Raw genomic sequence first — 12,345 nt, 5'->3', positions numbered from 1 at the left:
CTTCAATATGTTGTTGCTGCGCGCAGCATTTGATTCTGTTCATCTTGATCGAGATGGACGTGCAATGAACTGCAATCTCTTGTCTATCGTTTTAGGTGTACGGAAGAGGATTTGGCAGTGGACTGCAGACACCTTTTGGAGGAGATTTGAGGTTATTCTGGCGCAGACTGCGCACTTTTCTTCTAGTCACTGGTTCGTATATATATTCCTCGATTATGCAATATTGTCGCTCATTGTTTGGCTAAGTTTGCTGTGCAATGTAATTCTATAACAGTTTGGGAGAATGAGAGTTCGGCTTGGCTCACTTCTCATCTCCAAAACTGACCTTGAATCAGAATTCTATCTCATTTAATAAATTATAATTTGTCTAAATAAAAAATAAGAAATTGAACAATTGAACATAGTGATATAGAAGACACATGCGGATATGCAACTAATATAATATGTTACATATGTGCGTGCATCATGTAGCTACGTCGCACACACGCATACGTGTACCGACCAACCAGTATGCTCCTATTCTTTTGTTATATATGAAAACCTCCACTCTTCAATTCTCATAATCTCATGTACGATGCACCATCACCAATTCACCATCCTTATTCCTCCAAACGCAAATTAAAATGGCCTCTCAAACTCAAAGCTGCTCAACAATGTTGGTTCTTCTCCTCTTGACGCGCCATAATCCTAACGCCGCTGCTGATGAAGCCTTACTCGACAACATTTGCAGGCAGGCCGAGAGTTATGATTTTTGCTTCTCTTCTCTACAAAGAGACCTACGTACCGCTGGAGCTGACCTTCATGGGCTTGCCCTCATCTCCATTGCAATAACCATTGATGAAGTCAGAGACATTTCTGATATTCGGATTCCCAACACTCTCAACCATGTCACCAATGATCCCGTGGATAGACAACGAATTGAAGTTTGCCGATCTGATTACCGTGATGCATTGGGCAAGTTTCTGGGAGCTTACAAGTCTTGTAGTGAAGGCTCTTATTGGGACGTGATTGATTGGGTTAGAGATGGAGCAAACAAGGCTATAGATTGCGAAGACATATACAGGAGGCATGACCCAATACGTGTGTCGCCAATCTCCAGTGATAACCACAATATGATTAAGCTTGCAGAAATTTCTTTGATTATTGTGGATTCTCTTGTTTCACAATAAATCACAGCAATTGTTTAGTAAAATTGAGCCTAACTGACATTCGGGCACAGCCCATATATGCATACGTTATATATATAGTTAATCCAATTAATATTTATAGGCCAAGACACTCTTCTAGCATGACCAAATTTAGAATTTTGTCCTTCCATTTTTGGTTTCTATCATGTTTGTCTTTTAGTTTCATTCAATCACCAATTCGGGTCCAAATCTTGAGACTGGGTTGATTTCCATCCATTTTTCAACCCAGTCTGTATACCACATCTGTAGCATACAATCATGAATCAGGCGCGTCCAACTCATAACATTCATTATTCATATATAAACCCTATTTTTCTCATGTGAAAAGGTACACCATATATTCTACTCATTTAAGGAGGAAAAAAAAGACTACAAGTAATGCTTGTTGAGCATTATTTCAAATTTTCAACCAAGAATAGGATCACGGGTTCCAAGGAGCGATAGCCTGTCATTCTAAAGGAATGCAAGAAGTTAGTTGCCAATTCATATCAGCATGCGCAATTATGCCACATCCAGAAATATGGGTTGAAAGAATGGCAGACATACAAGATGAGGGAGAAGGAGAGAGGAAAACGTACTGTAAACAACGGTAGCAAAACAAATGGTGGCTATTTCATTTCACAAAACAATTGAAAAAATAATGCTATTGAGTTAATACCAAGAGAAAAATTGAGAACTTATGAATTATTCTTAAACTACAGGTAGAAAAGGAAGCCTTGCAAGAGAAAACACAAACATGGTAAAAAGGTACTTAAGACAGTAGCACATGCAGAACACCAAGGATTAATGTCATCTTCATATTACAGCACTTGTCGCTACACAAAATTCGAGTCACGCCATCTATGCCTGCACATAAGGAAAACAAAAATCAGAAAAAGTAAACCTTAGAGAACAATCGGGTTATTCAAAATGTAGGAGAGCCCGAGTCTACCTTGTTTGCAATATTGTTTGAGAGCCAGTCAAGTCCTTCATACAGTCCTTCACCAGAAGTGGCACAAGTGCTCTGGATATACCTGCAATGGATAATTTACAAGGTTAGTAGTACAGCGAAGGAGGGAGGGAGGGAGGGAGGGAGAGAGAATATAATCAATTTTACCAGTGGCGTTGGCGGAGGGAGTGAAGGCCAAGCTTATCAGTTATTTCAGCAGCATTCATGGCATTTGGAAGATCTTGCTTATTTGCAAATACAAGCAGCACAGCATCCCTTAACTCATCCTGCCAATGCAACGAAAGCGTAACTATCAGAAAAGATCATATGTAGCAACATAAACGTACAAGTTTTCATAATGCTATATTTTATCACGCTCTATAGCATCGCATAAGAAGTTCCAAAGCTTACGGATACCTCATTCAACATTCTGTGCAGCTCATCCCTAGCTTCAACTACACGGTCGCGATCGTTGCTGTCAACCACGAAGATAAGTCCTTGTGTGTTTTGGAAGTAATGCCTCCACAAAGGTCGGATCTGGAAAGACGTACAAAAAATCACAGACAAGATAAATTGAAATGCCAGCAGCCATAAAAACTTTCGACTGATAATGGCGTGAACTGCAGAAGTAATAAAACATGTAGGCTGCATATTGGGTATTGTCTCAATCAGCATAAAAAAGAATTCTCCTTTCACATCACTAAGTATCTACATTACACCTGATACAGCAAGGTATGGAGGACATGCATGTGAATCGAACCAAAAGTAATAGATAGTCCACAAGAAAAGTCATCATATAAAGAATGAAACATGCTACAAGCGGAACATATTAAATGACCCACCTTCAATTATTTCCTTCGATTAGCCAAAAGCAAATAAATCAGGAGCACGAATCAACATTTATCGAAATTTACCATTACCAATTGAATATTGAAGGGAGTGACATTAAAAAAAAATATATAAAAAAAGAAAAGAAAAAAGACTTTATACCTTGTCCTGGCCCCCAACATCCCAGACAGTAAAGCTGATGTTCTTATATTCCACAGTCTCCACATTGAATCCTAACCGAAAAAATAACATAATTAAAAGCAATTAATACAAGTAAAAAAGATAATGAGAGGGATTGATTGAATTATGCAGAGATGGGTAAGTTACCAATGGTTGGAATGGTGGTGACAATCTCGCCGAGCTTGAGCTTGTAGAGAATGGTGGTCTTACCAGCTGCATCAAGACCCACCATCAGTATACGCATCTCTTTCTTAGCAAAGAGCCGACTGAAGAGCTTGGTGAAAGACAGCCCCATTTTTCACCTTCAAATCCAACCAAAGATCAATTACTAGCCATCTTACAAAGTTACAACAACAATGGTGATTCAAATCTTTTCAATTGCATAATATAATGAATTTCGAGGACGTGGAAATGGGCAAAAAAGGAGATCGGATAGCTCAAAGTCAGAAAATCGAGATCGCAGCAAATCATGGAAAATGAAGAATCGATGCAAAGAAAAAAGGAGAAAACAACAAATTAATGCTGCAGATCTGAGAAGAAGAAAAAGAAAGAGTTACCTGAGGAAGAGGAAGAGATCAAATTTGAGCGTAGGAAGAGAGATCTAAGCCTCTCACTCTGTCTCTGTTTGCGTCTAAGAAGAGGAGCTGTCCTTCACAGCGATACGCACGGTATGTGAGGATCTCTGTATTTATCGATCAGACTTCAGTGACAGAAAGAAAGACTAAACACGTTCACCGAAGAATCACCTTTTTATTTATATTATTTTTAAAATTATTATCTATCAATAATAACAAAGGGAAGAGAAGAGCACTTTAACCAGTTCGTTATTATCGTTGATTCGTTGTTATTAGACTCAAAACAACGTTTTGCCGTTACGACTTGTTTATAAGATTATTATTATTACTATTTTTTTTTTTTTGTCAAATTGTTTGCAAGATCTATCAACCGAAATAAGGATATAAAAAATTCTGAATTTGCTATTAAAAAAAAGTAGATTTCTTTTTTCAAACGCCAAAACAGAAAATGGGCTGATAAACGATAAAAATGGTACTTAATATACATTTTGTCTTTTTATTACATAAAATGGGAAATATTAATAAACTTGTTTGCATCAAAATCTCTACGGTCACGTGTTATCTAGGTCGCGGATCAAGAAAATCACGTCCTTCAAATTTTGCGTTGACGTGCTAGTACGCAGTCGAGAGGCCGAGCGTACAATTGATAGGTTGTGCGAATCTGACTTCCAGTCAGGCGACTGTGAACCGAGGAAGGAACACATCTTGGTCGCAAAGGTTCTAATGCCTTGGCTGCTAGGACTTAGGATAGTGTGGCTGGGGTTGGTGTGACAGTGATACAATAAGTGAAAGTAAAAAGTACGAGTGATGGGTGCAAAATTAAAATCAAGCAAATAACAATTAATTGTAAAAATGAAATCAAAATACAAGCAATCTTCGGAATTAATGGTAATAATACAAGTATGAACAGTAAACCGCATAACATAAACTACTTTAATCTAAGAAAGTGATAAAGAAAACAATAAACCTACTTATGAGAAAAGGTAAAGAGCAAGAAAGTAAAGTCTAAACTAACAATATGCGAATCAAAGAAACATACTCATAATAATTCCAACAAAACCAAAGAAAAACAAAGGTTTTGATCCTAAGTTCTTAAGAGAAACCATAAGATTTTCTCAAGAACACCTAAAAATTAAAAAGAAAACTAAAAAACATACACCTAAAAATTAAAAAGAAAACTAAAAAACATAGTAACAAACGTGGTATTAGTACAAGAGTGTAACAAGATTATCGGGACTACTTACATGATTACAGGGATATGTAATAACTACCCTACATAAATGGTAATTACAAAGTCAACTAATCAATTATACTAATTGTCCTATGAATCTGGTTGACTCACGCCAACATTCTCCCTCAAGTTGGTGCATTGAGGTCGTACATGCCCAACTTGATAAATGAGTCAGTAAACACCCTGTTAACTATTGCTTTAGTGAGTACATCTGCTAGTTGATCCTCAGACTTCAAAAATGGAAAATCAATAATTCTAGCTTCAAGCTTCTCTTTCATAAAATGTCTGTCAATCTCCATATGCTTATTTCGATAATGTTGAACAGGGTTATGGGAATATCTATAGCTAACTTGTTATCACAATATAGATCCATTGTCATTTTCGGTTTAAACCCCAAGTCAGTTAATAAGTTTTTCAACCATAGCAATTTACATACCCCAAATGTCATACCTCTATACAACTTCGACACTTGACCTTGCTACTATTGATTGCTTCTTACTATTCCAAGTCACAAGATTTGCACCGAAAAAGATGAAGTATCCTACGGTAGATCTCATGTTGTCAGTTGAACCTGCCCAATTAGCATTAGTATAGCATTCGACCTTCAGGTGACCATGATTAGAAAACAGTAAACCTTTACTTGGAGTAGACTTCAAATATCTTAGTATGCACTCTACAATATCCATGTGAGGTTTACATGGATCATGCATGAATTGGTTCACCACACTCACTGCATACGCAATATATGGTCGGGTATGAGATAAATAAATCAATTTTCCAATGAGCCTTTGGTATCTCCCTTTATTCGTAGGAGATGCACTCAACCACTCAAATAGCTTATGGTTATGCTCAATGGGAGTATCAACTGGCTTACATCCAAGCATCTCTGTGTTAGACAATAAATCAAGGATATATTTTTGTTGGGATAAGAAAATACCATGTTTGGATCGGGCTATATACCTCAATCCCAAGAAAATATTTTAAGTCTCCAAGTTGCTTCATCTTAAACTCATAGGCTAAATACTGTTGTAAACTAGAAATCTTCTTATGATCATCACTTGTCACCACCATATCATTAACATAGATAATTAAAGCGGTGATTTTACGTACCTCTTCTGCGCTTCAGAAACAAACACTACAAGAATATTGTCAATAGATATCACCCATTTTATATCAGATTTGAATATGACTGATATTGTAAAAATTATAATATCAGATAATTTTTTAGCTGATTTCTAAACTCTATTAAATATCACATGGTTTTTTTCAACTGATATATAATATTTTCATTTTTCTAAGAACTTATAAAGACATCAGTATAAATTGTTAACTGATATCTTAACACAACACTTATAATTTTTTATCCTAACACTCAAACTCACTGATATGTAATGTGTTTTTTCTTACTTAAATTTTTTTGTCCTACTCCCAAGTCCCAACACTTAGACATATACAGATGTACTAAAAATTAAAAACCTAGGTCTATCTCTCAGCTCACTTCTCTGTCTCTCTCTCGCAAATTCCATCTCGCAAAAACTGTCTCAGCTCATCAGTGTCACACACTCATCGTCGGCGTCGCCGTCACCATCGCCACTCCCAGACTTCATTGTGAGTTCGTCTCTCTCTCTCACTCTCACTTCTCTGTCACTCTCACTTCTCTGTCTCTCTCTCACCCTCTGACTCTTAGCCTCTCCATTCACAGACGTCAAAGAATAACCTGACCAGTCACACCCCAGCCTCTCTCTTGCCATCGCCATCGCCGTCGCCGCCACCGCTTGAAGATCCTTTCGACAGGTGAAGTATGAATTTCTGGGTAAATTAGTTTCTGAATTTTTGGGTAAATTAGTTTGCTCACAAGGGCGTTTTCTGTGTGCTCCATTTTGTAGAACAAAAATTTAAATTAGTGAGTGAGATTTGGACTATCTGCTCATCAGCCTCATACACTCGCCGTCGTCGTCGCTTTCGCCACTCCCAGACTTCATTGTGAGTTTGTCTGTTTCTCTCACTCTCACTTCTCTGTCTCTCTCTCACCCTCTGACTCTTAGCCTCTCCATTCGCAGACGTCAAAGAACAACCTGACCAGTCGCACCCCAGCCACTCTCTTGCCGTCGCCGCCACCGCTTGAAGTTCCTCTCGACCCCAAGATCCTCTCGACAGGTGAAGTGTGAATTTCTAGGTAAATTAGTTTTTGAATTTTTGGGTAAATTAGTTTGCTCACAAGGGCGTTTTCTGTGCTCCATTTTGTAGAACAAAACTTTAAATTAGTGAGTGAGATTTGGACTATCTAGTAGTTGTAATTTTATATTATCATCCATGGTCCAGAACAAAACTTTAAATCTTTTATAATAAGTGAGAAAATGTAATGCTGAAGAAATGGGAGGTTCAACTTTTTCATTTATTTTTTTTGAAAATAATTTAAGTGCATGTTTTCCTTGCTATAATAATGTGTTATATTTAATAAAACAAGGTTATGTTGTTGGGGGATGATGTCTGGTGAAGTGTGAGCTAACAATAGTACTACCATGTCTGCCTTATTCATTGTTAATTGATTTGCAAACGTTTGTTTGACATAGACAGCCTTTGATTCTTATGAGCTGGAACCTGCTATTAATATATGGCTATATGTCTTGCACTTCACACCACATGAAAGCAATCATAAAACCAATGGCTATGTGTGAGTGTAGGCCAACCACTTGAGCTTTTGTTGTGGAGGCCCAGCAGATTGGTACCATATCATATTCACAAATAAAAAGATATTGTTGTTGTGATTTTTGGAGTGTTTTGATGGTACCATCCTTGTAATAAGTTAGAAAAATGTGTTGGTGTGATGCTTCTTTGTTCTTACTTTCTTAATTAGATGAGATTGAATTAAGACATGGGTGCTTCTGGTAGTTAATTACTGAATGGGGCTTCTTGTTTGACTTACTCTGTTGTGTTTTAGCAAATTATAAATTGTGCATTTCATTTTTCAGGTTTACTTTGTTCGTATTAGAAGACATAACCAGTAGCCTTTTTTACGCATGAGGAATTGCTAACCTAGGTATATTTCTTAATTATTTACTTCGATCACATTCATGATGTTGTTCAATTTTGGTCTTCTGATTTTAAGCTTGTGCTTGTAAATATGACATAAGAGCTGTCCTAGTATGCATATAAGTTTTTTATTTGAAAAAAATTGGGGGAACAATAAAGTGGCTAGTGTAGATTTCTGTATGGTACACTTGCTGAGTTTTAGGAATAATAGGTTGTCCCTCTAAAGTCTCTTATGAGCTTTTTGTTTTCCATATATAACATATATGTTTTGAATCTTATATGTAAATTGCAGTACATGAATGTTTGTCTCTTAGGGTAAAATTAAAATGTATTAATGAGTATTTGTTTCATAAGAGGCTAGGTGAGAAATTTGCATTTTAATTTGACTGCACATTAATATTGAATTGGCTATTGTCTCTTTATGTGAAGTTAATATCGACAAGTAAGGGCAATGGATAAAACCTGGATGCATGCTGATAGGATGACTAAGGAGTATAAGGTGGGAGTTGAGGATTTTTTGACATTTGCATTAGAGAATGCTACCAATCATAAGTACATTCAGTGTCCTTGTGTGAAATGTGGGAACTTGAGTAAGTTTACCATTAAGATAGTAAGGGAGCATCTTTACTTTAATGGTATAGACAAGCGATATAATAATTGGATATGGCATGATGAGTGTGCTGCCCCTACATTTGTGGAGTCAGAACATGATGTATTTGGGTCTGAAACAGTCAACATGTACGAAGGTGCATTTGATAATTTCAATGAGAATCCGGATGAGTTTATGAAGTTTGTTGAGGAAGGAGAGAGACTTTTATACCCATATTGTCATAATTACAGCAAGTTATCTGCCCTAGTCAAGTTGTTCAATTTGAAGGCAAAACATGGTCATTCCGACAATAGCTTTACTGATATGCTGGTCATCTTTGGAGATATGCTTCCAAATGGTCATTTACTTCCCTTATCTACATATGAGGCGAAGAAGACATTGGCTGCTTTAGGAATGGAATATGAGAAGATTCATGCATGTCCGAACAACTGTATTTTGTATAGAAAAAAATATGAGCACCCATGACACAAGGTGCCCCAAGTGTGATCTATCTCGGTGGAAGGTCAACAAGGAAGAAGTTGAGAAGGAAGGGGTGGCAGCAAAACTGTTGTGGTACTTTCCACCTATTCCAAGATTTAAACGGATTGTGAGACTTCAAACAATCTGACTTGGCATGCTGAACACAAAATGAGTGGCGGCATGATGCGGCATCCAGCTGATTCTCCAGCTTGGAAGTTGGTTGACCAAAAGTGGCCAGATTTTGCAAGTGAGCCTAGAAATTTAAGGCTTGCCCTTTCCTCTGATGGGATAAATCCGCACAGTTCCCTTAGCAACCAGTATAGTTGTTGGCCCGTACTTTTAGTGACTTATAACCTTCCTCCTTGGTTGTGCATGAAAAGGAAGTTTATCATGTTAACCTTGCTTATTTCTGGTCCTAGGCAGCCGGGAAACGATATAGACGTGTACTTAGAACCTTTGGTTGATGATTTGAAGACCTTGTGAGAGGGAATTGATGGAGTGCACGATGGATTCAGAAAAGACATCTTCTTTTTGAGGGCTGTACTTTTGTGGACAATCAATGATTTTCCTGCTTACGGTAACTTGTCTGGGTGCACGGTTAAGGGTTATAAAGCATGTCCCATTTGCGGAGAAGACACAGATTCGATTTTTTTGAAACATGGTAAGAAAATGTGTTTCCAAGGCCACCGAAGATTCTTGGACCGCAACCACCCATATCGAAAACAAAAGGCTGCTTTTAATAACAAGCAGGATGATCGTGAGACTCCTACACCTTTAAGTGGCGAAGATGTCTTAGAAAAAGTTTCTAGAATCAATTGTAACTTCGGGAAGACTAAGTCAACTAAGCCAAAAGGTGGTGAATCTCTTACTTCATGTTGGAAGAAAAGATCAATTTTCTTTGACCTTGAGTATTAGAAGTCACTTCATATTAGGCATTGCTTGGATGTAATGCACATTGAGAAGAATGTGTCCGACAGCAATATTGGAACTTTATTGAACATTCAAGGGAAGACCAAAGATGGTGTGGCTGCCCGTTTAGATCTGGTGGAAATGGGAGTTAGACTTGACTTGGCACTCGAGGTAGGGAATAAAAGAACTTTTTTGCCAGCAGCTCCATATACTTTTTCTAGGGTTGAGAAACAAACACTATGTAGGTGTTTGTTGGGTACTAAGGTCCCGGAATGTTATTCTTCAAATGTGCGAAACATCGTATCCATGGAAGAGTTGAAATTGTTTGGTTTAAAGTCTCATGATTGCCACACGTTGATGCAGCAATTACTACCCGTCGCCATACGTTCGGTGCTGCTCATCCACGTGAGATATGCAATAACAAGGCTATGCTTCTTCTTTAATGCTCTTTGCACTAAAGTGGTTGATGTGTCGAAGTTGGATAAAGTGCAATACGATCTCGTTGAAACTTTATGTTTGCTAGAGAAGATTTTCCCACCTTCGTTCTTCGATATAATGGTGCATTTAACCGTTCACCTTGTTAGAGAAGTTCGATTGTGCGGACCGGTTTATTATAGATAGATGTATCCATTTGAAAGAGCCATGAAAGTCTTAAAGGGTTATGTACGGAATCGTAATCGACCGGAGGGCTGCATTGCTGAAAGTTACATCGCTGAGGAAGCTGTGGAGTTTTGCTCCGACTACTTATCTGATGCAATAGCAATTGGAATTCCTCACTCATTGATGGGGGCACAAAACAGCAGTAGACCTCTCTCAGGGACTAAGGCACATTTAGTAGACCGCGAATCTTGGGAGTAAGCACACCGAACTGTATTGGAGAATGCCTCAGAAGTTGAACCTTATGCTGAGTAAGTGTATTTATCCACCACTTAGACTTATAACATATTGAATTTAATTTAATTTCAAATCATCATTGTGATTTTTTTGTTTGGAATCTGTTGGTAGAGAACACAAGGCCTACTTGAAAGAATTACATTCAAGTAAAAAAAAAAAAAAGTGATAAGTGGTTGCTAGAAGCCCACAATCGTGAATTTATCTACTGGTTACGTCAAAAGGTATGCTATTTTGTTACCTTTACAAAGCTTTGACTGTTACAAAATTTTGGTGTTTTGGAAAAGTTTTACAAAGTGTAACTCAATCTTTGTTACCATAGGTTTTACATCTAATTGAACTTGGAGAGGTGGAGTTATAATGTCATTGAGGCGGCTAGCTCAAGGTCCACCAATGAGTGTGCTGAAGTATGAGGGTTATGAGATTGGGGGGTGCCATTTTCACACAAAGGCACGGGACAATATGCATTATGTCCAAAATAGTGGGGTTACCTTGGTGGCGAATACAATGCAGGTGGCGAACGCGAAAGATAAGAATTCGGTTTACACTGACATGGTTTTCTATGGGGTTATCCAAGAAATTTGGGAGTTAGATTATTGTAATTTTCGAGTTCCTTTGTTTAAGTGTATGTGGGTAGAGAATAATAAGGGCATAAAGATAGATGACCTAGGGTTCTTATTGGTTAACCTTAATAGAATAGGTCATAAGAAAGATGCGTTTACACTGGCTGCCCAAGTGAAGCAAGTCTTTTATGTAGATGATTCACTTGATTCGAGCTGGTCAGTCGTGATTGCAGCCCCTAATAGAGACTATTATAACTGTTCTCAAGATGATGATTTAGGGAACAATGTGATTGATCATGAGTCCTTTACCAATGGCCTTCCATTTGTTGAGGAATTTGATGAGCTGATGAATGAGGATGACACCACTTACAAGAGGCCTGATTGTGAGCGAATATGGATACATCATGCAAATAAAAAGAAAAACAATGTAATAGAGAGAATGTAATAGAGCTGCTATTGTGCATTATTTGCAAAAAATGTAATAGAGAGAATGTATGTGTAATGGTACTGCTGCTGCTGGTTGTGTTAAGTAAATCATTTATATGTGTATTTTGTATTTGTGATATTTTAATTTATTTATGTGGAATGATACTGCTGGTATTGTGCATTATTTGCATAAAATGTAATAGAGAGAATGTTATGTGTAATAGTACTGCTGTTGCTGGTTGTGTTAAGTAAATTATTCATATGTAAATTATTTTTAATTGTTAAGTCAATTATTTTTAATACTAACTTTATTTGTTATTCATATGGAACAAGAGCCAGCTGCGAAACAGAAATGGCTACACCAAGGAAAAAGAGGAGTGCCAAGTGGAAGGCCAACTCAACACAGCTGGCCAAAAAAATTGTTAAAACAGCCAAGTGGAAGGCCAAAAATGCCTCATCACCAGCCAAGTCCAAGGCTAAAAATGCCTCATCACCAGCCAAGTCTAAGTCCAAGGCTAAAAAGAC

At 37.5% G+C, this 12,345-nt stretch overlaps 2 protein-coding genes across 3 annotated transcripts; one reads left to right on the top strand and one right to left on the bottom strand.

Annotated features, from left to right (window-relative positions):
* The first annotated feature begins 623 nt into the window (after window positions 1-623).
* Window positions 624-1,169, top strand: LOC147283184 (pectinesterase inhibitor 5-like). Its single transcript, XM_086248377.1, has one exon. The coding sequence runs from the start codon at window positions 624-626 to the stop codon at window positions 1,167-1,169; it is 546 nt and encodes a 181-aa protein (XP_086104503.1).
* A 608-nt stretch (window positions 1,170-1,777) lies between these two features.
* Window positions 1,778-3,903, bottom strand: LOC147283183 (ADP-ribosylation factor). Of its 2 annotated transcripts, XM_086246108.1 has the most exons (7): window positions 3,681-3,894; window positions 3,271-3,425; window positions 3,106-3,176; window positions 2,533-2,652; window positions 2,284-2,402; window positions 2,119-2,200; window positions 1,778-2,033 (listed from the first exon to the last, which is right to left on the bottom strand). In XM_086246108.1, exons 2-7 carry the CDS (start codon window positions 3,416-3,418, stop codon window positions 2,028-2,030), a joined length of 546 nt encoding a protein of 181 aa, XP_086102234.1. In that variant the 5' UTR covers window positions 3,419-3,425; window positions 3,681-3,894; the 3' UTR covers window positions 1,778-2,027. The 2 variants fall into 2 exon arrangements, with proteins under 2 accessions (XP_086102234.1, XP_086102233.1); XM_086246107.1 differs by lacking the exon at window positions 1,778-2,033 and having other exon boundaries at window positions 2,092-2,200; window positions 3,681-3,903.
* Between the last annotated feature and the right edge of the window lie 8,442 nt (window positions 3,904-12,345).

The sequence above is a fragment of the Dryas octopetala genome, chromosome 6 (assembly GCF_963921425.1).
Source record: "Dryas octopetala chromosome 6, drDryOcto1.1, whole genome shotgun sequence".
NCBI lineage: Eukaryota > Viridiplantae > Streptophyta > Magnoliopsida > Rosales > Rosaceae > Dryas > Dryas octopetala.
Note: the sequence above shows the minus strand (reverse complement) of the source record. Positions and strands in the feature narration are given on the sequence as shown.